Source organism: Botrytis byssoidea (genome assembly GCF_014898295.1).
Source record: "Botrytis byssoidea strain MUCL 94 chromosome Unknown BBYS_009, whole genome shotgun sequence".
NCBI classification, from domain to species: Eukaryota; Fungi; Ascomycota; class Leotiomycetes; order Helotiales; family Sclerotiniaceae; genus Botrytis; species Botrytis byssoidea.
Window position 1 is genome coordinate 997,004 of NW_024065850.1, and position 26,978 is coordinate 1,023,981.

General features: G+C 42.3%; 10 protein-coding genes across 10 annotated transcripts; 7 read left to right on the forward strand and 3 right to left on the reverse strand.

The window, feature by feature from the left end:
- Positions 1 to 28: 28 nt before the first annotated feature.
- Positions 29 to 5,055, forward strand: EAE97_005449 (uncharacterized protein; the record flags this gene model as incomplete). Its single annotated transcript, XM_038875961.1, has 2 exons — positions 29 to 1,000; positions 1,051 to 5,055. The coding sequence occupies 2 exons, from the start codon at positions 29 to 31 to the stop codon at positions 5,053 to 5,055; spliced, it is 4,977 nt and encodes a 1,658-aa protein (XP_038733298.1).
- Positions 5,056 to 6,183: 1,128 nt separating this feature from the next.
- Positions 6,184 to 7,673, forward strand: EAE97_005450 (uncharacterized protein; the record flags this gene model as incomplete). The annotated part of the gene is made up of 3 exons (XM_038875962.1): positions 6,184 to 6,830; positions 6,881 to 7,339; positions 7,409 to 7,673. 3 exons carry the CDS (start codon positions 6,184 to 6,186, stop codon positions 7,671 to 7,673), a joined length of 1,371 nt encoding a protein of 456 aa, XP_038733299.1.
- Positions 7,674 to 8,395: 722 nt separating this feature from the next.
- On the forward strand, positions 8,396 to 9,356 carry EAE97_005451 (uncharacterized protein; the record flags this gene model as incomplete). Its single annotated transcript, XM_038875963.1, has 3 exons — positions 8,396 to 8,692; positions 8,778 to 8,905; positions 8,951 to 9,356. The coding sequence occupies 3 exons, from the start codon at positions 8,396 to 8,398 to the stop codon at positions 9,354 to 9,356; spliced, it is 831 nt and encodes a 276-aa protein (XP_038733300.1).
- A 2,039-nt stretch (positions 9,357 to 11,395) lies between these two features.
- On the forward strand, positions 11,396 to 12,396 carry EAE97_005452 (uncharacterized protein; the record flags this gene model as incomplete). The annotated part of the gene is made up of 2 exons (XM_038875964.1): positions 11,396 to 11,679; positions 11,730 to 12,396. The coding sequence occupies 2 exons, from the start codon at positions 11,396 to 11,398 to the stop codon at positions 12,394 to 12,396; spliced, it is 951 nt and encodes a 316-aa protein (XP_038733301.1).
- A 957-nt stretch (positions 12,397 to 13,353) lies between these two features.
- Positions 13,354 to 14,177, forward strand: EAE97_005453 (uncharacterized protein; the record flags this gene model as incomplete). The annotated part of the gene is made up of 3 exons (XM_038875965.1): positions 13,354 to 13,418; positions 13,475 to 13,746; positions 13,966 to 14,177. The coding sequence occupies 3 exons, from the start codon at positions 13,354 to 13,356 to the stop codon at positions 14,175 to 14,177; spliced, it is 549 nt and encodes a 182-aa protein (XP_038733302.1).
- A 1,747-nt stretch (positions 14,178 to 15,924) lies between these two features.
- Positions 15,925 to 16,449, forward strand: EAE97_005454 (uncharacterized protein; the record flags this gene model as incomplete). Its single annotated transcript, XM_038875966.1, has 1 exon — positions 15,925 to 16,449. The coding sequence occupies one exon, from the start codon at positions 15,925 to 15,927 to the stop codon at positions 16,447 to 16,449; it is 525 nt and encodes a 174-aa protein (XP_038733303.1).
- Positions 16,450 to 19,119: 2,670 nt separating this feature from the next.
- EAE97_005455 (uncharacterized protein) lies at positions 19,120 to 21,273 on the forward strand (the record flags this gene model as incomplete). Its single annotated transcript, XM_038875967.1, has 7 exons — positions 19,120 to 19,204; positions 19,289 to 19,463; positions 19,524 to 19,681; positions 19,739 to 19,796; positions 19,852 to 20,229; positions 20,300 to 20,378; positions 20,443 to 21,273. 7 exons carry the CDS (start codon positions 19,120 to 19,122, stop codon positions 21,271 to 21,273), a joined length of 1,764 nt encoding a protein of 587 aa, XP_038733304.1.
- A 382-nt stretch (positions 21,274 to 21,655) lies between these two features.
- EAE97_005456 (uncharacterized protein) lies at positions 21,656 to 22,715 on the reverse strand (the record flags this gene model as incomplete). Its single annotated transcript, XM_038875968.1, has 3 exons — positions 21,656 to 22,235; positions 22,282 to 22,450; positions 22,502 to 22,715. 3 exons carry the CDS (start codon positions 22,713 to 22,715, stop codon positions 21,656 to 21,658), a joined length of 963 nt encoding a protein of 320 aa, XP_038733305.1.
- A 502-nt stretch (positions 22,716 to 23,217) lies between these two features.
- EAE97_005457 (uncharacterized protein) lies at positions 23,218 to 24,646 on the reverse strand (the record flags this gene model as incomplete). The annotated part of the gene is made up of 2 exons (XM_038875969.1): positions 23,218 to 23,334; positions 23,384 to 24,646. The coding sequence occupies 2 exons, from the start codon at positions 24,644 to 24,646 to the stop codon at positions 23,218 to 23,220; spliced, it is 1,380 nt and encodes a 459-aa protein (XP_038733306.1).
- Positions 24,647 to 25,312: 666 nt separating this feature from the next.
- EAE97_005458 (uncharacterized protein) lies at positions 25,313 to 26,731 on the reverse strand (the record flags this gene model as incomplete). Its single annotated transcript, XM_038875970.1, has 4 exons — positions 25,313 to 25,853; positions 25,901 to 26,273; positions 26,322 to 26,601; positions 26,666 to 26,731. The coding sequence occupies 4 exons, from the start codon at positions 26,729 to 26,731 to the stop codon at positions 25,313 to 25,315; spliced, it is 1,260 nt and encodes a 419-aa protein (XP_038733307.1).
- Between the last annotated feature and the right edge of the window lie 247 nt (positions 26,732 to 26,978).

Here is a 26,978-nt window from a genome sequence, read left to right on the forward strand (position 1 = left end):
AGCTATTAGATCTATATCTACACGGCAAATGATTGTTTCTGCAATCGATCGCTTTACCGAAAAATTTGTATCGCACGTAACGTTTTCAAGTACAATGACTTTTGGATACAATATGGCCAATATGACTGGACGCCGCAGACGAGATTTATCGTACTCGAGGCCCGGTTCGTTGACATTACCAGAAGGAAAGACGCAAAGCCTAAGTGGTGAAACAGAGGTTGGACGCAGTTTCAGCAGTTGCGACCCAGCTGATCTTTCAGGTACGATTCAAGATCCTGATGAACCGCCTCCAATTCACCCGCAAGTTTTTGCTGGTGGTCTTGGTGGAGGAGGTGGTCCTGGGTTACCGGGAACGGGAGATGGCGAGATTGATCTATCTGGCATTGGGAGACCGGCCCAGGGTACAGGACAGCCGAGTCCCAAACCTGCGGAGGCTGATAAGGATTTGGATTTCAAGATCCCTCCTCCTGTAAAACCGAAAAGACAAGCAGTGGATATTTCACAGTTCAAAAATCCAGATGGCTCTTATGATATGGCTAGAATACAAGTTGTGGTATCGACTCGGGTTCAGACTGGGGTTCAAGAATCAAGGGCGGAGCGTCGGGCAAAAAGAGCTCGGGGCCCCACGGTTCCTGTACCGGCGATGAAACCCCTCAATACTACACAAGCAACGACACCTTTGGGTAGGGCAGAGGAAGTCTACCCTTCGCAGGTTGGTAGATCGGGAGGGCGAGGTGGACAACAACGAAAACCGAGGGGAAACCTTAAACTCTCCCCTATTGCTGAAAGAAGTTCGATGGGTAGTAAGGGCACGGAAAATTTCGAGAGTCAAAAGAAGACTGTGTTACCTGGTGGTGAGGAGTCGGATAATGGAGAACAACCTACTGTGGAAGAAGAAAAATCAGCTGCTCTGGAGCCTATAGCGGATGATTCGGGCAGTTTATACGGCGCATCTCCTCCAAGACGCCCTGTCAAAAATCCTCTACCGCATGATCCAAATGTAAGTGCATGTGGTATATTCTTCGCAATTACACGTACTAACCTCAGTAGACTTCTCCAGGCCAAAGTGAAAAGTATCGCAGATGGGCTGCCGAACCTGCAGATTCACCTACTGTCGATGAAAAGTTCAAGGAATGGGTAGACCGTGGTAGAAGCTCCGAAAGCAAAACAGCAGCTCAAGAACTCAAAGGTTGGGCTCAAAATTATCTGTATGATGCACGTGAAAAACATCTGGCATGGCTTTTTGAACAGAGAAGTGCAGCGAGTCGCCAGCTCAAACTTGAAACCGAAAAGAGCAGGATACTCAAATTGCGAAACGTCATCATCAATTGCACACTTGGTATCAAGGAAACTATCAGGTTGGAAGACAAACGGCAAAATCGGAATGCGTTAAGAAAGAATGTGGAGTTGGAAACAAATCTCCTTGTGAAAAACAGATTCCAGGAACTACTTCAAGAATTGGATCGCGAAGTCGAACTTGAGGAAAAGGTCGAACAAGTAAAACTCCAAAAACATATGCGTCATGATTCCATTTGGAGAAAAGTTTTTGATATGACGCCTGCCGAGCGAGCGGCGCTAAATATACCGGTTGGACATCATTTCGCAGCACCTGCACAACATCCGACACCTATGGTACTTCGAGAGTCTTTTGCTGAACAGCTTCTGAGAGATGAATGGGCAAAAGAAGATGCGCCAGAAGAATTGGAAGATCTTTTTGATCACATTGGTGGATTTTCCGATTCGGAAGAGAGAGATACATATTGGGAAGCTTTCCAGGATATTCGTCGACCCATATTACTCCAGAGAAACAAAGAATTGACGAATCTGTGGAAAGAACAAGCGGATGAGCTGAAGGCAGATAGGCAAGATGCTTGGCTGAAATCGGAAGCTGAAGCTGAGGAAAAGCTCTTGAAATTACGTCAACTTGATAAGCGGAATAAGGAAGAGGAAGAGGCAAAGAAGCGTCAATTTGTGGACGCTCTAGCGGCAACGGTAGCAAAGAAAAAGGCTGAAGACGCCGAATTGGATAAGACAATCGAGGATGTTGAGGGAGTACGTGATGCGCCAAACGTACCACCGGTGGCGGGGCAAAGAAAACGGATGGATTTTTCTGGACTCGTAGCGGGTCTTAAAACTAAGGGAGTCGTTCTACCTGAATCATCTACACAAGGCGAAAAGGATTCAGGGAGAAAAGGTCTACTCAGTGTCCGCACAGCACCTAAAGTAGCTAGAGATAGTAAAACAGCTGAGACGGCTGTGACCGTTGATGTATCTTTGGCTACGAAGGATTCTGCGGAGACAGACTCTCAAACAAATTCAACCGAAGAAGAAGAGAATATATCACTTCCTGAGCCACGTCCTGGTTCACCATTTAGAGCCGACAACTCTCTTTCATCGATTCAAGAACAACGATCAAGTCTTAGTTTTGAAACGGATCGTGAGGTTTCAGATTTCTTGGAATATATGGCGATGGTACGACGTAACGAAGAGGTAGTCAGGACAGGTGAAGGTGAACTCATTGATTCGGAGTTGATGTGGGAGAAAGAAAAGAGAGTTATGAATCTTGTTCCGATTGATCCAGCCGAAGAGGTGGAAAAGCAAGAGCGCATTCAAGCCGCGGAGAAAAGATTGAAAAAAATTATTGCTCGAGCAACGATGCCCAAAGAGGAGCTGAAGGCTCTCGAGGAGAAGGAACGCCAGCAGAGGGAAAGGGCCAAAGAGAAGAGGGATCTTGAAGAAGTGACTGCCTGGGAAGAAGCTGAAAGACTCAGGAAACAAGGATTGAACGATGAGAAAACGGCAAGAGGCGAAGCTGAAGCTGAAGAGAAGAAAAAGGAGGAGGAGAGGAAAAGAAACGAAATCGACAAAGAAAACAGAGCCGAGAAGGAGAGGAAAGAGAGAGAGGCAAGGGAGATGGCAGTCAGAGATCAGATCAACAGGGTGAGAGAAGAAAAAGCAAAAGCCGATCAAATTGCTAGGGACAAGATTGTTAAAGATTTGAAAGATAAGGAAGACAAGAAAAAACCAGATGTACCAATAGATTTTGCTGGAGATATCCTGACCAAGATAAAAAACGGTCCCCTGGCAAAAGCTGGAGGGGCCGGCCTTTCCAAGCCAGCAGATGAGGTGGATTCGAAGCAGGACAAGAAGGATCTAGATGATTACATGAAAGATATTATGCGCAAGATTGAAGAGAAACTTGCGCGGAAAGATAATGCCGGCAAGGGCAAGGACAAGCCTGAAGAAAACACGGCCAAGGACAAGGATAAACCTGCGGAGAAACCACCTGCTGAGACTGACTCTGCCAAAAAAGCACGCATAGAAAAGGAATTTGCAGAGCAAAAAGATCTCGAGGCTGCCAGAATACGAGACAAAGAAGCACTTGCGAAGAGGAAAAAGGAGGCAGAGGCGGCAAAAAATAAACCGGGAGTAGATTATGCGGCCAGAGATAAAGCCGAGCGCCTAGCACGCGAAGAACGAGAACGTGAAACTAGAGAACGTGATCGTTTGGCTCAGGAGAGGGCAGATGAGTTGAAAAATAGGCCGGCGCCGACTGCGGAGCAAAAAGCAGAAGCTGAGGCAAAACGTGCAAAATTGCAGAAGGTTGCTCAAGAGAAAGAAGAGGAGGAAAAGAAAAGGGACAAAATTGCAGAAGATGCGAGAAAGAGAAGAGACAAAATTATACAAGATGAGAATGATGAACTCGAGCGGAAAGAGCGTGAAAGGGTGGAGAAAGAGGCACAGAAGGCACTTCGAAGGAAAAAACTTTCGGATGAACGGAGGGCTAAGGATCCTAAAGATAAGGAGGAAATTGAGCGTCTTAGGGTTCAGGAGGAGAGGAGAAAACTAGCGGCAGATCTGCGTGAGAAGAAGCGGAAAGAAGGCGAAGAAAATGAACGTCTTGAGAAAGCGGAGGCCGATCGATTGGCAGATGAAGAAATTGAACGTTTGCAGAAGGAGCTTGAACGTAATGAACTTTTGCAGAAAGAAAATGAGGAAAAGAAACGTCTGGAGCAAGAGAAAAGAGATGAGGATGATCGATTGTTGGATGAAGAAGTGAATCGTCAGTGGGACAAGCTTCAAATTGAAAAAGCTGCACAGCAAAAGGAGAAAGATCGGATAGAAAGAGACGAACGTGATCTGGAAGAACGCGAAAGAAATGAACGTTTGAAAAAATTAGAGGAAGATCGATTGGCACGCGATCGAATTGCGATGAAACAAAAGGAAAAAGAAGAGGTTGAGAAATCAGTAAGAGTAGGAAATCTCCAGTCAGAAGTTCAGAATCCTGATCTCAGAAAGGAGAGAAAGGAACGTGAGAAGAAAGAGAAGGACAAAAAGGAGAAAGAAGCAGCAGCTGCCGCAGCTACACTTGCGAATAGAGCTCAAGGAGGTGGACTTTTCCAAAACATCACCGGCAGAATCAATTTTCCCGATCTCTCCTGGTTGAATTTCAGAGGTCCTGCGCATTTGCAAGAGAGAGCTGGGAACGTAGCTTCCGATGCTCCGTCTCCATCTGTTCGTACTCCTATCCCCGCTGACTACGAATTGGCTCCTGTGGATATAGCTTGGATGCATTCTTATGCTGCGGAGTCTGCTGCTCGCAGGAAAATCAGTATCAATCTTACGATTTTTAGTTCGGCGAAGCAGCATTTGTCGGGGGCGACGCCACCGCATTATTTGGCGTGTCATGATATTCCGGTATTGTGGAATGTGTCGCAGTTAAAACGACATCTCTCCACGATCGTGCAAAAGGCAAAGGTGGGGGAGAAGAAAGCTGTGAGGTTGAGGATTGAGAGGAGGTGGTTGAAGAATGGGAGTAAGACGTTGGTGGAAGAGGGATTTAGGGATTGGGAAAGTGTGGTGGTGGTTATGGTGGAGGCGGGTGAGAATGTGAGGGAGGGGGATTGGAAAGAGTGTGTTAGGGAGGCGGATGGAATGGCGGGGTGGATAGAGGGCTGGCCTGGGAAGGGAGCGCTGAGGATGCCGGCGGATAGGAAGGCTTGGCTTTCGGAGGCGTTTGAGGGGGTTTTTGAGGCTCCAGTGATGGGGAAGTAGAGAGTCAGTGGTGATGATTTCGATGCTTGGGGAATTGTTATGGATAAGGTATATTCTGTTACTACAATGAAAGTTGGTCCTGTTTTCTTAAGTACATGGTTTATTAGTAAATTTTATACATAAGGTCATATTTTCTAATAGCCATTTGTTTGTAAATGAAATTGATGACATTTTACTATTCAAATAAAAGTGATGACTTCTATGATGTGTTTATTCCTTTCCAATAGTATCTCAGTATTACTCTTCCCCTAATATCTTACCTAGTTTCCATCAGGATCGATTATTCTCATTAACAGCGTATGGATGAAACTCTCAACCCTCTCTTAAAAGAGATCGAATTTGATTGATTTCTCTCAAAAAACATCACGGGGATGGTAATCACAAGTATGTATATTTCAAAGAATTCTTTTTTGAAGTTATAATTAGTTGGGTTTTGTAAGCAGCCAGCAAGTTCCTATTCGGGAAAAGCGAATGTCCCCGGAAAGCAAATTTTCACTTCGAGAGTTTGGTGTCATTTCCTACTGAACCCAATAAAGTTAGATACCTACTGTAATACGATTAGCATTGAATTCTCACCAAGACAATTCGCTTTCCACTAGTAAGAACCGGTTGACCGTTTATGAGAGCCAACTTAGCCAACTAGTAGAGATATACAAAGTATGGTGAATGAGCTCAAGTCATATCTTATACCTACCTAGTTGTACCAGATGAACGAGAGTGCTCCACTAGCACATAACTTTAGCTGTCTAGGCTGGTGAATAGAATGAAATAAAGAATTTCACACTACTGTACTTGTTGTGAAGTCATTTTTTATATGCCTAGATATGTATGAATTGAAATAATACTCAAGGCAAAACTTGTGAAATTATCTTATCACTGCTAGCGTGAAGAAAATAGAGTGAATTGTCGCTCACATGATTTACAAAATGAGACCATACATCCTCGCTTAAATTCCAAGGAAAATTACCAAGGCTCGTCAAATTGCCCAATTTCAATTTACATAAATTGTTTTATTAACACAGCCCGATTCTGATAGATTTGGCAGATTACATTGACAAGCCACACCATCCTCACTTTTTCTTCAGAAGAAACACGGCTTCTTGAATCGATATTAAACTATCACTAGCCATGTCTTCTCCCAAGAATACCGCCTCCCGTGAAACGGATCGCAAATCTTCCTTAAGAACTCGAGTTCAAAAACAATCCGATAATAAAGAATCATCAAATTCAGCTCAGAGATCCCTTAGATCACTTGCTAAGCAACCCATGGCTACCATCGGAACCGTTGGCCCGTCTCCAATGGATACTACGGTCACCACATCAGCAAGTGATGATACGGTGGGAACGTATCGATCGATTGATTCAAAGCTAGATCCTGAACTAATCCCAGATAAACTATTGAAAAATATAGCTATACCTTCTGCCACCCGTTCCTTTAATGCTTTCGTAATTAGGAAGAGGACAATAATCCGCAACAAGTCCCCACGACTTTCCAAAGAGCTCCCACCTTCAATATTAGAAAGACAGGCACTCTCGAGATCATCTTCTTCCATTGCAAATTCTACAAAGAAGTTCGCAAAGACATTCGACAAGAAGTCAACTACTACTTCAGCCACGCCATTCATCCCTCTTCCTCTTGAAACAAGTTACAATTCCGACTCCAAGAACGAGGATAAGAAGCCCGCTAAGAAATCAAGAATGGCACTGAAGCCATCTCAAAGTCCATCCAAATACCGCAACAAGCGTAATCGCGACAAGTTTGAGGAACCTGAAGAGTAAGTGTTTATCTCCACTAGCTTTTCCACTACACCTAACAATTTTCCAGGAAGAGTTACATGATTAGTTGTGGTCTCGGTGGTCAGCTAGAAGACTACGCGACATTTTACTTCACAGAAAAAGTTTTTGAAGCCATACTCGAGGTCGTTCCCCATTTTAAGAAGTATCGCAAGCCCTGTTCCAATTCAGTCTATGTACGCGGATATATGGCCTCATCTTCCAGATTCATCATTCAATGGCTTATAGATGGTACAATCATGCCACTTGAATTGCATAAGCCAGGACGAGCCGAAGGTCTTTCTAACTACCGTTTCGTCGACACGTATATCATGGCAACTGATTTTCATATTCCTCGATTGTGCCATGAGCTTATGGATTCGGTTATGAAAGAGTTTTGGGGTAGTAATGGAGAGGCGGTCATCTTACCAGACATTCGAGACTTGTATATCGTTTACTCGCAAACTGATCCCGGTAATCCTTTGAGAAAGCTTTATATTGCTGTTTTTGAGTACGTTCCCATACGCCTTCCCCCTTCCACCTCCCCTCAATCTTGAACACAAACTAACACAAACTCCAGCTGGCTCTTGACCTCCGATGAATGCAACCGAGACACCGGCCGACTCAAGACTTCCAGCGCCGAGCTTTGGAATCTCCTCTCCCGCTCTAAGAATGCTGGTATCGACTACATCGATTACTGCAGAAGCCAAGTCACAGATCGCGGAACTTATTCACATCCTCTTGATCCGCGAAAATGGAATACATGCGAATTGCATCAGCATTTTTCCCATCAGGATTGTCCGATTTGGATCAAGCGTCGTGATGAGAATCAAGAGGATAAGTGAGCTTGCAGTATTTCTTGCTCCCCGATAGGATATTCATGGGTGAATTGTACAATTTGCGGATGTTTGGAGAGAATTTTATGGTATGGAGTGATCTGAGATTGCTATCTATGGCTGGGGAGTTTTACGTGTATCATGAAGTGAGTTTGGGATATCTTTGATTGGGAGAATGATTACATGTTTCATAATGATATCTCATCTCTGCCCATAGAAGTATACAGAGTTGCAACGGTCTAAAAACCCTTATTGTATTTATGCAGATAGCTTCAGTTTTCAAAATGGACAACTTCCTTAATTCACGCTTCTAGTATGCTCACTCACGTTTTTTCTATTCAGAGTGAACTCACATGAATCTACGCGATGAATATGTCAGTGCTTGAAGTATGAGTGATCTCAGCATTACCATGGCTACAGGAATTTAATTTTTCCCAGTATTATGACACGTAGATTCAATTATTGCTGCGTCACTCTTCACGCGAGAACGATGTGGTCAAAATTACATAATCACTTTACTTCAACGTTTCTCCTTCCTTATTGATACCTAGGTACCTGTCACGTTGAACTTTAGCGCAACTTGTACCTTCCAAAAAGCTTGCGTGTGCTTCTTAAGCATTTATCAAGTCCTTCATCTTTGTTTTTAACTTGTCTTGAACGACGCTTTTTCAGCTAGTTCGTTTAAGCTGGGAAAATTCCCATTGCTTCCGGAAAGATCAACTCAGCAGGATATGTCTGATCAATCAAAGAAGAGAAAGGCGAGTCAAAATGACTTGTGGGAGATGGTTCCATCAGATCTCACAGACGAAGATGATATTAAGGAGATACCCATCACCAAAAATATCAAGAGAATTGCAGTACTTCAGAGATATTCAGCTTATCAAAAAACCCTGAATGCTCGAGTCCAGTTCAGTACAGCAGCTTCAACATCGGCCGAGAGTGAGGCAAAACCATCGCTGTCTTTTCTTGAGAAGCACAGTACTCAAATGATTGATATTTATGTCGGGGAAGAAAAGATATTGTTTCGTGTAAGTCAAGTTATAGTACAGGTTGCTTTGTACATCTTATATCGCTCATGATATACCTCAACCGAAACACTAACGAGCCACATAGGTTTACAAAGACACTTTATGCAACAAGATTGAATTCTTCGATAGGATGTTCAACGGAAAATTCAAAGAAGCGAACGAGAACGCGGCGGTACTCCCAGAAGATGATCCCGAAGCTTTCGATATGTTAATGTAGTGGGTTACACACGATATGATCCGGCCACTTAGGGGTCAAAGTTTTCGCAAAAAGTTGCATCTTTGGGTTTTAGCGGACAAGCTTTGCTTGGCAAATCTACAAGATTATGTTATGAACATCTGGCGAGGCGAAGACAAGATTGGCGAAATTTACTACACAGCTGAAGAGTTCCAGTATATTTTTGGGAAGACAGCAAGCAAATCACCACCCCGCCAGTATGCTGCCCGTATGCTTCGATTCCAGTCATTGAAACGACCAACTGTGGGGCGTGAGTACTTGACCGATTCTTATGGCGAACCCATTCCATTATCTGGTGTTGATGTGACCGCCCTCACTGAGCTCCTAGCCAAAGATAAGGAAATGTTGGAGAGTTATTTGGAATTGGCAGGAAGAACGAACGATTTGAGTGGCAATGAGATGGATCCCAGAGTGATGGATCTATATTGAACGTTCCATAATTATCCTGACTGCCTGTTTCATTACTCTTCCAGGAGTATATCGAGATTGTTTTTCACATGTCTTGATGCAGTTTGCTGACATGAATTTCTTTCGCGTTTGTGGGGGTATAATTGTTCTTCAGGGGGTCAAGGGGAAAGGAAAATGAGTATCCATGGCACCATATCATAGATAGGATCAAGATCTTTTGCAATTAAATCAAGCTTTCATCTCATGTTTTGTTTGATAGCTTCACTCAGAACGAATCTCTCCATGATGTAGTCTCGGGGAAAAGGTCAAGGTGAATACTACAGCAGTGACCTTGTGAGCCTTGCAGTTGTCTGTTGCAAGACAAATTCTCAACATAAATAATTCACCTTTGTTCACGATTAATCAACTACCAAGAAAACTTTTGAGATTTTTCTACCTATAGATAATTCCAAATAGTCTCAGCTGGGCAAGCCTCGATTCCTTTTCACGTCATCAAATACCGCTACGAAGAATAGCTCAAAACCACAACCATACCTTGCTCTGCCATTGAAGATTTGACAAGTCTACGCTGGACCCCCTCAACTTTTCAAAAACGCGCATATTATACTGGAGATCTTTTGAGATTCAGAAAATCAAGTGCCTGGATACTATAATGTGAGTTAAAATAATGATCAAGAGACTCTTGCAGGCCGTAGCTAATGATGCCGTTCTTTGGATCAAACATGGCTTCCGAATTAAAACTCAAAAGCCTAAGCAATGGCGCTTTCTCAGAGTAAGAAATCCAACCCAGAAACCGTCATTAGCGAAATTAATGTTTATTAGTATCGCGGGCACTCAGATGGTCGATCTGTTCGTTGGACCTGACAAGAAGCTCATCCGCGTTCATAAAGGCATCCTCTGCAGAAAAATTCCATACTTCGACAAGATGTTCAATGGCCCTTGGATCGAATCTGCCAACAACTCCGCCACTTTCACTGACGACAAATTCGAGTCTTTTGACATGCTTATAGGCTGGGTCTATAGTGGACTCTTATCTCAGCTCAGTCACCAGAAAAATTACGAACGCTTTGAACGCGGTTGGCGCCGTTTATATTTGATCTGTGAGAAGTTATGTCTATCAGAATTAATGGACGAGCTTTTAGATAACTTGCGTGATGCTCAGCGAGTCCATTATAAGTTTTATAACTTGGATGGTATTAGATGATGTACAAAGAGTCTCAGAAAGACTCAGGATATTGTCTATATGGGTTGCATACTTTGATCTTTGTTTTCAGGTCGCCAAAATCTGTCGTCACGACTCATTGGCCAACTCACTTGATACATGACATCCTCAAAGATGATGATGATCTTTTTAATGATTTCCTTGCCGCTTTGAGAGACAAGATATCCAATGGCAGAACCATAACTGACCCAAGAGTTGGGAACAATTGTGTATATCACAGTCACAAGATTGATGAGGAATGTACAAAAAAGCAGAACAAGCTGAAGAGGAAAACCTCTACAGCGATGTTTTCAGATGATTGAAAGATCTGTTGACGTCCATTTCTTATTCACATCAGTTGATTATGCCTGTTTCTCGGGCGTAGTTTTATCTTAATTAACATATCATCCAAGTTTTAAAACATAGTCTTTGCTTCCTTGAACTATTTATGTGAATGAAAGTTTGGTGACTACTTTTAGTGAATATAGTATGCAAATTTAAGAAAAAACCTGCATCTAATATAAAGAACCTTACAGGTCCAATGTATTCCTTTTGGCGCTAGGGCACAGTCGGGTAGCTGGGGCTAAACCCGTGATTAACTACCCACGACTCTCACCTTCTGCTCTGACTTCTTGGGACAACTTACCTTTCTTTTCCTGAAAAAGGTTGACTCGAACACAAAATTCGAGTTCTCAAATTCGACAATAGATCTTCTGCAGAACCGTTTCCATCATTCAAACGCGCAAGTATTCCAAAAATGCTTCTTACTACATTCTGAGAAATGGCATTCCTGCTAACTAAATCTGTAGATATTGCATTTAAGCTCATCTTGAAATAGTCTTCTCAATCATATCCAAGAATGTCATCACCTTTCGGTAGAGGCGGTATCTTCAAAGGCTCTGCCCGTAGGGGTCGTGGAGGCAGTGATCATGGTTCTGCTCGTAGGGGTGGTGGAGGCAATGACCATGCTCGTGGTAGCTTTGAAAGTACTCGCGGTAGTTTTGGAAATGCAATGATCGATCTATCTAGTGAGATAATTGATCTTTCTGGTGCAGTAATTCAAAAGCCGGTTGCTACGGAAAACACAAACGAAGCTGAACGCCCTGTCAAGATTAATAATATTACCGCTGTCACATTCCTTAAGTATGTTCCACAATCAACAACAAAAGAGACTTCCAACTGACAGTGTAAAGCAAAACAGAAATGGTCGACCTCATAGTAGGCCCCGAGGAAGCTCTTTTTCGAGTCCATAAATCTTTCCTGTGCAACAAGATACCATACTTCGACAGAATGTTTAATGGTGGATTTATAGAAGCGAAAGAGAATTTGGCAAAATTCCCAGAGGACGGTCCTCAGTCTTTTGATATACTTATTGAGTGGGTATATTCTGGATACATTCGATTTTATGAAGTTGGGATCAATGGCAGCCCGGAGAGCTGGGATTTTCTACGCTTTTATGCGTTAGCAGAAAAGCTTGGTCTCACTCAGTTGGAGGATCGTGCCCTGGATCTTTATCGACAAAGTAGTAAAGTCAAAAATGCAACCTTTGACATGGACTGGGCCACGAAGGCATACGAGATCACTCCACCAGGATCGGCACTTCGGCGATATGCTATCCAAGTGTTGGTTTGGAGATTTCACGCCCTAGAAAACTCGGGAATCAATGTCAATGACCATTTTACCCAGACGATGGAAAGCGACCATGATCTCTTTATCGACTTTATGCTTGCACTTCGTAAACATGTCGGAGTTGAAGCACCCACTGATCCGAGAGTCATTGATCCAAAGATTCCTGCCACCAGATGCGAATACCACGGCCATACAAATAACGAGGACTGTTATAAGTTTAAGAGAACTTGAGTAGTAATGCGAAGCTTAGTGAGAGAGTTTCTTTTAAGATGATAGTGGGATAAAGGAGTGTTATATGTGGAGTTTCGGTTCGATACACAGTCATGATATCTCTTTCTTTGAACGAGTACAGGCTTTCACATCACATGTACTATGATAGTCATCCATTTCCATGAGACTGACACACGACCTTCTTGTATTCTAGCAGAGGATTAAAGCCACTGATGTTTTCAGAACTCAAGATTCACATTGGGAACCACATTCATATGTCAATCAGGCTCAGGCTTTATCATACGCCAAGTCTTGCCTGAAATTTAGTTTAGTCTAATTCATGTTAACCCAAAACATTTGTGCACTATGACTGTTGATGTTTTTGTTTTCATTGTCCACAAACATCCCTTGCCCAATAAAACTTCACTGTCTATTCAGCATTTTTCTCTTTCTCTTCAAGTTCGAGACCTAATACTTTCGAATCATGGTTATATGAGGAAAGAGAAGATTTAAATTTATGCCACATGTTTTTTATTGGATGATTGAGTCCTCTTGGGCATATCTTCTAAGAAGTCCTTGATATTGCATTAAATTAGTTATGAATGCGAACAACGATTAATTCAGTTCAAAATGAAGAAGTCAATTAGTGACTCTGGGCAAACCTTCACAACCTTCAAGCAATGGAAATGTGTCTAAGTCACTATGAATTCATCAGAACTATGCAGTAGAATATATTGAAAATCTAATAAATTGAACCTGTTCACTAATACTAACTGCTTATCCTGCCTGACGCGGATCTAAATCATGATCTGTAGTACCTAGGTATTAAAAAATCCTTCACTTGCCTTAACATTACATTTAACAAAGGCAAACTCATTACAAGATATCTTGTAAATTGAACTCGAAGTCTCAACTGCGCAGAAATTTTGATCCCCGATAATTACAAGAATATTTACTCGCCCGCCCTCTGAACTCAATATGGATCCTAAGTCAGAAGCAAAATCAGACACTAAAGGAAACCCGAACTTACGTCCATTTTTCAGGTCTGTGCTGATTTTAATTTCCCTTCCAGCATCTGGACAACTCTAACATTCAATAGCAACGTCGGTATCGAGACGGTCGACCTATACAATGGTTCAAGTCGCACGCATTATCGAGTGCACAAGAATGTTCTTTGTACTAAAATACCTTACTCCAATAAGATGTTTAACGGCGGTTTCTCTGAGGCTTCAAGGAACTCCGCAGAGTTTCCTGAAGATGCGGTTGGTTCTTTCGATGTCTTACTTGAATGGACGTATTTTCAGTATCACCCTCTTCGACCTTTGAATCTTGATTCGCCCGAGCCTACAGGTTCAAACTGGAACACTATTAGTTTCTACCTGCTTATGAATAGAATATGCATGCAGACCTCATGAATGAGACAATGGATCTTATGCGACAGTTTCAGAAGGAAATTTTTTTTAACCACGATTGAACGCGCTACCTATGTTTACAGAAGAACGCTGTTGGGCTCAAGACTTCGATTATATACATTAAACGGCTTAATCTATGCCCTTTCCTTGAAATAGGAGCCCGATCTAACACCATTAGTCCGATTAGTGGATATAATAAGAGAGAAGACTGATTTTACCGCCGATTTCCTCACAGCCGTTCGAGATCAAGTCCGCGGTGGCCCAAAGTTAGCCAATCCATCAGCGGGTGATGGTGGTATTTATCATATTCATGGAGAAAGAATCGGCTGTAGTTGTTCATTGAATACGGAGAATATGCGGCTGAGAATCGAAGAATCTCCAGCCTTCTAGAGTGGGGAGGGTATTTATGGATCTTTGTATGGGCGGAAACGAGAGTGGCTGCAATGACTTAAGATCCTAGCACCATTGTCTAGGTTTGTATCGTCAATTGATTCTAAACTACAAGTCTGCTTCCCAAATCTAGAAATTTTACCATGTGGTATGTGATGGGTGAAACTATCGATTACCTTCCTCTTCCAGATCTCATTTCGAGGATGGTGTTGAGGCCAGAGAATAGTTCACGGATTTTTTTGAGTGCATACACCAATACCAAGAACACTTCCAAAAAGTTTCTTCTTCCAGAGAATGGTTTCAAAACCATGATTAGAAAGCGAATGATGTATTGTCCTTACTACTCTGGCTTTCATATTTAATTAGGTAAAGAATGCGGTTGCTGACCAGACATGAAAATTTGGAACTCTGAACCAACACTATAGGCAATAACAGACAAGACTTTTCGGCTGTAAGTCACCCCACACTAGTCATCGCCTAAATACTTTAAGAGCTTTCGGGATCTATTATATAATCTAGGAGAACTGAAATCGACATGGCCGACTTTTACATTGGCGAAGAAAAACAAAAATTTCGAGTACATAAAGCAACACTGTGCAACATAATCACTTACTTCGAAAGATGTTCAGTAGTGGTAACTTCGTGGAATTTTGAACTAAATCGGCATCTCTCCCCGAAGATCATGCTTTGACCTTCGATATATTGATCGAATGGGCTTACACTAGAATTTTACCTCCGATCTATTTGACACCTTGAGACGAAATTCCCAGGTGGAGACTTTGGCACACTCTAGATCCTGCTAGAAAAATTTTGCTTGATCGATCTCATGCATGGAGCAATGGACATGTTTTGAAAAACGGATGTAAATACAGATGGAAATTACGCTAGGGAAGATATAATTATCTTGTATTCAAGATTACATGAAGACTCGCCACTTCGTCGCTATCTATTGGATTGTTCTTTGTATATTTTTTCATAATAAGGAGAGAGTATGGAAGACCTGTGGTCACCAAGCAGCATAGGTGTAATATTTGAGGCAGAAGACGATTGGTTATTGACTATCTGGAGACTCTAAGAACTAGTTACGGGGAAGAAACTCCAGATCTATCTAATTGTGCTTCCTTCGAACTATTGCCTCAAAAGATGCTATCTGAAATGTAACCACCGAGTTTCAGGCACGGTATTTCTGAATCTTCCGATTTCTGTTGTCTTCAGGCATCACCATGCACCCTGTTGTGGAATCATGTTTCATAGACGGTTATTCTCGCATATTCAACATACTAAATATCTCGAGTGTTCTCTGGACCATTTTTCTTAGACTCGACGAAGAACTTGGAGACGTATAAAGATCCTTTTATGGTACATCAATAAGTTTTTAAGTCATTCAAATTCCTGTATCGAAAATCACTCGGGCCTTTTTGCCAATCATTTAGGGGTACTCTTTTATTTCCTAGTCTTTCAATAAACTCAAGGTTTGCTAATGCTAGAAAGACCGAACAACTATGAAGAAAGACGAAATAGATCTCTCGAAGAAAAAGTCGGTGACCAGAACGACGTTCTTGAAGTGAGTACAGTGTCTCTACATTCTACAAACATATACACGCTTGGTGGCATAATAGAATCTTACTGACTTAATTCAACTAGAAAAGCGGGAAGCCAGATGGTAGACATCCTTGTTGGGGAAGAAATGAAGCTGTTCCGAGTTCACAAATCACTTCTTTGCACACGAGTACCTTATTTTAATAAGATGTTCAATAGTGGATTTTCGGAAAGCACAACGAATAGTGCAGTACTCCGAGAAGACGACCATGAAGCTTTCGACGTGTTGGTAGATTGGGTCTACACGAGTATACTACCACGAGATGCGGGCTTCTGGGGTCTGGTCGAAGTTTATGTTCTGGCCGATAAGATCTGTCTTCCTGAACTAATGGACCAAGTGATGGATGCAATCCAAGCCGAGTGTCCGCTCCACCCATCTGATGCTTCAAATATTTACAACAGACTGCCAAAGGGTTCCAAACTTCGTCTATTTGCGCTCGATATAATAACGTTCGAATTTACTAATCTCATGCAGCTCAATATAACCAATCTCGTGAATGTGAACGCAAAGAACGAGGAGTTTGCATTAGACTTTCTGATCGGAATCCAATGTTATATGAGCCGTCGGACGGCTATTTCCAATCCAAGGAAGAGCCGTAGCTGTACGTACCACTCTCACAAAGATGGAAAGTGTACTAGCACAAGAAAATCGAAAGCTTCAGATATGAAATGAATGTCGCAAGGCAACGTTTGTAGTATTGCTACTTCCTGATGTATCTCACGAAAGAATTGCGTCGATCCTATTAGAACTAAGGATTTCGAAATATACCTCGTGTAAAGACTAATTGGGAAATGACTATAGTCTCTCAATAAGACTTAGTGGTAGAGAAGGGGTTGGGGGGGAGGCAAGTTTCACAATTTACGCTATCACAGAATCACATTACATCCTACCCATGCCGAAATATTGTGTGAACATCTCCAACATCTCATAGCTTGCGAAGATTTCTCAATGCACCTTCTTGATTTCTCTCTATGCAAGCATTGACCGCCTCAGTAGTCTATTTGCGGGTTGTGCTCTCTTTGAGTGACGCATGATTTCTAAACTAATGCAGACAAAGCTAACGATGTGTCTCCTGAATTACGCGATTCTGGCTTATGTAATCTCAATGAACATCGAACTGTCTGCGTCAAATGAATTATGTGAAGCCAATATGCAGAAACCGCAAGCGATGATCTTGAAAGAAGTAGTGGGCTACTATCAAATGTCACTTGAGTTTTGCTGTCTCCAATCAGATTGACTTGAGCAAAGCCAGAAATGCTGCAAAGAAATATCGAATTGACAATCATCACTTGACTAGTTTTGACATTTTTCTTTATACGTCATAATAGAATTTCTCCTGAACTGCTGTAAAGTCTTTTTGAATCTCTATCTAGCTATCTTAAAGTTACGCAATATTGATTGCCAAATACCCTCTTCATCGACTCGTCTCCGCTAGTGGTGCTACACCTTGCGCATTCTTCATACTATGTCTGCATCGGCTCAAAACAAGAAGCGCCATAGACAATATATCTCTACAAAGAGCATCAATTCTCAACTCATGGAGCTTTGTCAGAGAGAATGCGGTAGAGAGAACTAAGGGCGGAAGAGTTGTCTCGGAAATGACAAGGAAGGTTCGGTAGGGATTGACCTTCTACAGTTACGGTCAGTGTGTTATTTTGCCATTTGTCAGATTGAGGATGTGTTCTTGAAGAGATGACAGCAATTAATACATGGATGAGATCTAAATCGACAACTATATTAAAGATAGATAGGTAGCAAGATCAGCTTATATAAACGTCTGGTCCACATTCATACCTTCAAAGGCTCTTGTAGCTCACGTAGAAAAATTCTGAGTATCCTGAAACCCCAAATAGGATGTTCTCTGTTAGCAAGCTTTGATGAGATCCGAACTTACTTAGTCTTGTCTTTTATATTGCGAAAGCGCTCCAGACCTAAAAGGAGGCAAATCAGAGGAATCAATCAAGAAAAGCCTAAATAAATCTCGATATCAGGAAGACCCAGCCAGCTTCTGCTTCCATAAAGCCATAAGAACGTTATAAGTGATAGTAGTTGTATATTAGATTGCGTCGAGGTATTTTTATGCCCCCTGTCTCCCTTGAAAATCTATGATCCTCTAGTCGAGTCACCAAGTATCTTACATGCTATCTTCAAAACAATACAAAAACTGGTAATAACAACAAATATTTTGGTGGTAGTAACAATGAACAGAAGGTGCCGTATCACCGACGACAATTGAGAATAAAACTTCCCTAATTTGTCATCCTGCTATATGTCATATACCAAGATCACAATTTTGCGATCACATGTTATGCTTGATATCGTTTGTACAGATCCTAGGCAGTAATTCTCAACAAAATATTTCAGAGCAAGTTCCTAAAACTATCCGCAGCAGACTTCACGTGTTCATCTGCACTATTGGCAATTTGATGACTGATGTAGTGTCGCAGTGAAGGAAGCTTTTCTCGCCCACTCACTCCGAGTCTCTATTTCAAACTTGTCGCTCTTCCCATCGAGGTAATATTCGTGTGAATAGCCACCCAAATTACCACTTCCCCTTGAAACCCGGTCGATCAGAAACGATATGCTACAGATCTCCGCTTGATTTTAAGGCTTGACTCTCCTAAGCTAACTTATTGATGTCTTTTTGATAGAGTCAAATATCTGTCTTGTATGAAAAATATCAAACTTTCACCAATATCTTTCTATATGCCTCATAAAAACAATGCAGTTCCCCCAGCTCGGGAATCAATATGCTCATTGGTAGTACATGATGACATGACATATCTTGACTATACGATTCGGAGTCTTGGCTAGGATAAATAAGGGGCAGGCGAAGCAGAAGCTCTCCCCCCTATTGATGCGGAAAATGAAAAGTTATGAGAGTGATTCTTTCAAAGCAGCCTTCAAGTCATGTTTGCAGCTTATACGCTAATGTAAGAAAGCGGCGTCTGTTGGTAATTTGTTGTTGCACTATTGGAAAATAGGGTAAATAAAATGCGGCACAGTAACAAAACTTATTAAACCCCCATTTTTGATCCGCCCTATGTCTTTGCAAATATTTGCAGCAATCTACTTTCACTTGACTAAGTATCAAGACTGATCACCTATATTTCTCCTGCTAGATGATCAATTTAATAAAACGGTTGAGCGCGCGTTATTTATCCTATAATAACCAACCACGACAGCAAGAACCAAGCTCTATTTTTGTAGACTAGTTTTACAGCTTTTTGTCAACTTATATTTTTCAGTCGTGCGAAATACAAAGCACCTGAACTGAGCTGGGTCCATACTATCCGAGTTTTTTTTTGGATCTTCCTTTCTGAATCTTCGAAATAATTCAGTATGTGGTGGCCATTTAGTAGAAAGTATCCAGAGCGACACCCGGAATGTGCCGATGGCCAGGCCTACGACTATATTGTGATTGGAGGTATTTCTACTTGTTCACTTGCAATTCATCTTTTCTGACGATGCTTTTCTAACTCTTGACTGACACATGCTCTCAAACCGAAAGGCGGTACAGCTGGTTGTGTCCTGACTTCACGATTGAGTGAGGATCTAGATGTGTCTGTCCTGCTTCTTGAGCGCGGGCCTGCCAACGATAACTTCATGTCCCGCATACCCATTGTTTCATCGAACATTTTACGCTCTGATGGTGGTGCCTCGAGCTGGAAATGCGAGCCTATGAAGTATTGTGACAATCGCTGAAGCTTGGCATTTTGCGGAGAAGTTATTGGGGGAGGCTCTAGAATCAACAGTATGGTGTACACACGTGGCACTGCTGCAGACTACAATTACTGGGCACAGCTTGGTCATCTGGATTGGAGTTATGACAAGCTCTTGCCTTATTTCATGAAAAGTGAGACAGTGATGGGCTCGCAAGAGTCGAAATATCGTGGTACTTCAGGTGCGTAGTTCTAAACCATAATTACTGGAGGATCTTTGGGCGCTAATCGCAATATAGGTCCATGGTTTACCCGAACATTCCCTTTTCATACTTGGGGATTCAATGCGTATCGATTGTGAGCATATCTTGATATCTAAGATGCCTAATTCTCGCTTGCGTGGGTCGTCAAGGCTTACCTTTGCCAGCTTTTCGGATGCCGCTAAAGCTCTAGGCTTCATTCAGATTGACGATCCAAACACACCTGATGCCATGGTTGATGGAATTACAACAGTATACTCTACAGTGAACGAGCAGAGACAGAGAGTATCAATCTTTGACGCCTTTCTTTCTCGAGAAACAGCCTTGGAACGAGAGAAACATTTGACAATCTGCACCAACACGATTTTCTCACGAATTGCCTTCTCGAAAGAGGAAGGAGTTCCGCGTCCCGATATGGTCTTCTTCAAACTTGCTAATTCGAAATCTGACAAAATATACTCGGCTAAAGTCAAAAGAGAAGTGATTGTTTGCTCGGGCGCTCTGGGCTCACCCCAAGTTTTAATGTTGAGGTAAGCCACTATTTCTCTGGTTTCGAACACTCATAAAATGGTGAGACGTGCTAACAGTCAGATTTAACAGTGGGATCGGACCCCGGAAACATCTAGAAGATCATGGAATCAGTGTTGTGAAGGATCTTCCAGGTGTTGGATCCGGACTGGTATGGAGCGAACTCCCAAATTTTATGCGCGACCAGAGGGTCATTCATGCTGACTTTTCAATAGAGTGATCACCACGGTACCCCAATTGCATGGAAAGTTCCAGTCAAGGAATCGCTCACTAGACTAGTGATTCAGCCAATACTAAGTGTACTGGAATTCTTCAAATACATATTTTTCCGTTCCGGCATTCTCAGCATGCCCATAAATAATATAACTTTATTCGTTCGATCCACGGTACTCAACCAAGACTATACTGGAATTGACAATGAAAAGCTTGCCACAGAAAGTAGTCGGATTCAGGATCTGATTCCAGATATTGAGCTCATGCCTCTTGCTGTTACCGCTATGGACGATTTAGAGGAGCACCAACGTTTATTTTCCAAAATGGGCATGTTCTCTATCTTGGCCACTCTCGCGAAACCAAAATCTCGTGGGATCGTTCGTCTTGCGTCTTCAGATCCACACCAGAGACCCAAAGTCGATTTTGGAATTCTATCAAATCCTGAAGACTGTATCGTTGCCCGAGCCTCTGTACGACTTTCCTTGAAACTTGCAGAGACTATGAGGGCTTCCGGATTCCCGCTACAAGAGAACATTACTTTTCCTAAAGATAAACAGGCCAAAGATGCGAAGAATAACAATGATGAAGAAATCGATAAATTCATCAGGCATAGGATCAGAACGATATATCACTATTCTTCTAGTTGCAGAATGGCTCCTGTGGATGATGTCGAGTCTCCCGGAGTAGTAGATGATCAACTAAAAGTCCATGGTGTAAAAGGTTTGAGAGTTTGTGATACTAGCATATTCCCACAAATCATTTCACATCATTTACAGGCGCCGGCTGTAATGGTGGCAGAAAAGTGTGCTGATCTGATCAAGAATCATGGTTGACTAAACTCCTGTCAAGAAACTCAGATGTAAAAGAGGGTATGTAGTCAAGAGTCTTCGGATTTTAACTGCAGAATTATATTTCTTCTGGAAAATGGCTTCGAATCGTTTTCCGAACATTCCCTTGCGATGGGACAGGAAGTTACTTTCGCTCAGATCTTGTTGTATACATCAGAAAGGAGACCTTGCTCAACAAATATTTCGCTCGATTGACTTAGCCCCTCAATGTCAATTACTCGGTAGTTTCAGTGGCCTTCAACAGTCCATTGAACGATCTATAGGCCAATAGTAAATTTAAATAGTATCACTTCAAATCTATGTAGAGTTATTGTTTCCTAAAGACACTATGACATCTCATATACCGACCGATAAATCATTCCACCAGCTAAAACCTTCGCGATGTTAACGATCCACGAGGCGCTGGTCCGCATAGCCGACCATTACTAGTTTTCCTCCCCACCAATTCTTCTAGAGGCATCATATCAAGATCCGCCTGCATATTAGCAGTAGGCATCCGTCTCATATATCTATAAACAAGAAACAAAATGAAGCCGGCTACTGCACATATAACCACCAAACTCCCTACAATAGTTCCTGCCACAATAGCTGCTTCGGGGACGGCACTCATATCACTGATTCCATTATGATAGGCTTTGGAATGACAATTGGATGATGGTTTTTGGAGAAATGTGCCTGAGACTTGTACTGGTACACCATCGAATCCCAAGGATGAGCGATTTCCGGTGCTTGGTGCGGTTAATGATGGCATTTTCGGTGTATGCGTAGCATATGTAACGATACCGTCTGCACCAAGATATCTTGGAAGATGACCGACTGTTGTTTGTCCTTTGTACACCAAATTTATATCTGATCTTCCATATGGTTTATGTCCCTGACATGCAAGGATTGAATAATTTCCTTCGGGCCCGACACGAGGAGTTGCGCAGTAGGGAATATCGGAGCCACTTTACAAATCAGAATAGGTCCGGAGAGAATTGCAGCAAAACATACCAACGAACAATACTCGGATTTGCAAAGCAGGAGCTATCACAATAACTAAGTGCCTTGTAGGGAATGCAAGAGGTGAAATAATCCATCGACGTCGTATGTCCACATCCCACTAATTTAAGTGAAGAATCCCAAAAGCAGGTTGCGGAACCCCCACATGTATATGAATTATCTAATTTTGCTTAACATCGTTGTACAAGATTGATGAGTATTCAGTACAAACCAGGGTTGTGATCTACCCATCCACAGATATTTGGTGACTCGTGGGTATGATTGGCGCTGAGAAACGACGCTGTAATCAAAGAAGGCTTTGGTGTCTGAATCGGTAGCCAAGACGTAGTCTGATTTGCGATCGATGTTGAAGGAGCTGCCTCCCAAGGAATTGCATTAACTTGGATGATTTGTAAAAGCACGGCCGAAAAGCCCAATTTGGCCATGGTAGTCGTACATGAAAGCAATATGACGTTGAAGAGGATGCTCTTCGTAGCCGGATACGAAAAACATTGAGTCCTCGAATCTGACACGAGATCTTCCTTCATAAACAAAGGCAAACTCGGTAAGAAAGCATATGGATGTGAGATGTTAAATAGAAATCAATTGTTGAAGAGTCGGAAACATTCCAGCTGGGAAATTACTATTTGTGGCGTATTGATACACAACGAGCCACCTCCACCTTGCATCACAGTAAAGTCCCGATATCAGGACCATGGATGTATGATACTTTGTGGATCACTAATTACTTTTTGTTGAAGCTTGAGGCGCTTGTCTCAAAGTTACACGAAACCCTGATCTGATTGATCAATTATTCCTCATTTATGGCGGTGTATCTAAATATCTAGCTCCTTTTCATTTTGGTAACCTCAAAACATTTGCTAGTTGAGTATCAAAAATCATCCCACAACTCCGTGAACGCCTTGGCAATGTACATTAAATCATTCATTACAATGGAGCTTCTGCAGCATCCGATTCAGCTATTGGTACCTCGGCAATAGCTTGAGCTGTATCTACAGCATGGAATCCATCGAGAGTCACCTTCACAGCACCTGCTTGGACGAGCTGGGTAGAGTTAGCATTATTACGTGGGCCTTTTTCGATGTGTACTTACAGCTCGGCTCAAATCATCAATTAAATCATTCACGTCCTCAATTCCAACACACAATCTAATGATGTCTTCTGGCATCTGTCTTTCCTTTCTGGTCTTTGCATCGATACTGGCATGACTCATTTGGCATGGCATACTGATCAGGCTGTTGACACAACCAAAACTGACACTAATACCCCATAACTTTGCTGCCTCAACAATCCTCTCGGAGAGAGCAACATCACCTGTTTCGAAAGATAACACAGCTCCAGCTCCACGAGCCATGGACCAGTGAAGATCATATTGAGGATGGGATTTCAAGCCAGGGTATCTTACACGGAAACCATGCGTTTCAAGGAATTCAGCAATTGCTTGGGCATTTGTTTGTTGTCGTTCCATACGGATTGCCAGAGTCTTTATTCCTCTCATAAGTAAGAATGAATCGTTTGGTGAGAGCCCGCAACCAGTAGAATTAATTGTGAAGTACATCTTATCTCCAATAGCGGGGTCATTGAAAGCTAGAACACCGGCCATGATATCGTGATGCCCAGAGAGGTATTTTGTGCCTGACTCATAGACTATATCTGCGCCGAGATCCAAGGGATTGCATAGCATAGGAGAAAGCATAGTATTGTCAACGACAACTAACGCTTTCTCATTCAACTCGTGCGCTGTCCTTGCAATTGTTGCAATATCGACAATCTTTATCAAAGGATTGGTTGGTGTCTCGAGCAAAACCATGGCTGTTTTAGGACCCAGTACTGCTTTGACTTTATCGGGAGTAGTCGTATCGACGTGGTGTACGATTATACCAGTATTCGCGGCCAAGTATGTCAACAAGCGATTGGTACCTCCATATAAATCGTCTCCTGTAATGACTTCGTCTCCAGGTCGTAAAACTCGTGTAATAACATCCAATGCTCCCATGCCAGAACCAACGACGAGGGCACGGTTAGCGTTCATAATCTTCGCGAGATGTCGTTCCAGATGTGTTCTTGTGGGATTTCCGGAACGTGTATAATCGTATTCTGATCCACCACCAGCCAAATTCTGTTTAAATGTGGCAGATTGATATATCGGCATACTTGAAGCTCCGTATTGATCCTTGGTCTCAGTATAGACCAATTCGGTGGCCAAGGCATATCTTCTGCCATTGTGAGGACTAGATGGTGCAGGAGAGGGAGGAAGGTTGTGACCATCCAGGTCAATGTGCGGGAATGCTTTGTTGAGGGCGCCATTGGCTTTGCCAGCTCCGGATGCTTGTGAGGAGCCCGATGGTGAAGACATATTGATATTGGTATTGTGTTTCAAGGTCGTGTGAGATTGCAGAAGCGGGGAAATTCCAATTGAAGCAGCAATGATACAAAAGGATAAAAGATGATGAATCAAACTTGGTATTGAGATTGAAGGCTGGTATAATATATCAAACTCTTATAAGTTGAACAAATGATTATAGTAGGTGAAAGTATATGAAAAAGTATTGAATTTGTTTGTAAGACTCAGAAATTTGGTTCCCCAGATATAACTTTGTAGGGAAGATTCCGTAGCGCCGTAAATCGGACTCTGACTCTGAAGATGTGGGGTTGTTTGACGCTAAAAATGACGTGCTCACTTATCACGATTCGCCTCAAGAAAGGGATGACTGTAAGCATTCACGTAGAGAGAGGGGTGTGACGAAAAAGATGATGAATAGTAGGTGAACGAGCGAAGTGAAGAATTAGTATCATTTTGACGCGGCTCAAAAGGTAGATGATGTTAATCCGTAAAGGTAAGAATTGGTGAAGCTCGGTAATTTAGATCATCATGAAATATATTTTCATTGAATCATGGAAAGAAAGGAAGTTTTCCTTTCTTTGTTTCTATATCATTACAAACCCCCAAACGCCGTGCATAACTACCTAGTATATTACAACGCAATTGTACTCAGATGACCAGCTATACGTGATAAATTCGTTAATCCATTGATTCAGCAACGCTCTCTTCAACATCTTCATAACCATCACTAGAAGTCGTCGTGCCTCTTGTTGTTGATGTAGTTTCCGCAGCAATGTGTCGTGCATGATTGTCCTTGATAATTTGGCCGCCCCCTTTTCTACCGAAGAAATCCTCTGTCCGTACACCGCGAACATTCGAATGGTCAACGCCACTCATGGATATGCCTCTTTCCCTCTGTTCTCTGATAAATTCTCGAACTGGAACCATAGCTGCATCTCTACATGCCTCCTTGATATCACTTCCTGACATACCAGCCATAACTCTTGTAAGATATTCAATATCGAAGTTATCTGGATCTGTTTTTGTATCTTTGAGGATCAAATTCAAGATACGTCTTCTCTGGGAGTTCGAGGGTAATGAAACAGGAAATTTCTTGGGCATTCTTCGTAAGATTGCCTCATCAATATCTTGAATTCGATTTGTAGCACCGAGAATCATAATTCTAGCTGGTAATCCGCTCTTATTCGATGAAGTGAGACCATCCCAGAGTGTCATAAATCTGAATCGTTAGCTATAATTATGAAAGATCCGCATAATTTTACTCACTCTGCTTTGACCATACCACTGGCTTCATGTTCACCACTTCGTCTTTGTCCCAATACTGCATCTATTTCATCGATGAACACGATACTGGGTTGCAGCTTTCTGGCCAAAGAAAATACTGCGCGGACCAGCTTATTTGAATCACCATACCACTTTTCTGTCAGAGTCGAGATATGTAGGTTGATAAAACAAGCTCCACTTTCATGCGCCAAAGCCTTTGCCAACATAGTTTTGCCGCATCCTGGAGGACCATATAATAGTACACCAGAAGGTGCAGATAAAAGAGGGGATGAATGCGAGTATAAATGAGGCATCGTAAGAGGGTATATAACGGATTCTTTCAATTCTTCGATAATATCGTCCAGACCACCAATGTCTGCATAAATTAGCACCTTGGTATCGCTTTTTAGTACAGAGCACTAACCATCAAAACCGACAGGAATGTCCTCTGGAGCTACAACTTCCATGGCAATCTGGTTTTCATATTGATCTAGGATCAAGTCCTCTTTGCGAGGACGGCGAGACTTTCCTCTCCCCGAGACTGTTTCCTCTAAATCTGATTCATCATCACTACCCCTTCTGTTTAATCTTCGCAGGTTCGCCGCGGCTTTTAATCTTGCTTCTTCGTGTTGTTCCTTCTCAGCATCGTTCTGAAAAGGTAGAGCCGGTATTAGACTCTTTGCGACGTAATAAAAAGAGGCAGTCTATGAACGTCAATCAGATTAGTCGTTGTAAAGCAAATTGTGAAGGGTTTCCTGGCATACTCACAGAAACAACGATCAATAATAGATCTTGTAAGAGGCCATACTTTCTACTGTTACCATCCCCCATCATGATGCGCAAAACTTAGAGACAGTAAAGGCCACCTAATCACAGCTTTCCAATACTTCGAAAAGGAGGTTTTGAAAACAGATTATACTAGAAACGCGATTTTGTAGTCGTCCGTCTAAGAACTGAATAGCTGACTCGAGATCGCGGCGGTTTGCTTGTGCTGTGGCGTTCGTTCGGTGTCTAATGTGGCTGAAAAAAAGTGAAAGGCTTTGACACGTGCTCTATTCACGGATCTGCAAGGATCAACTCC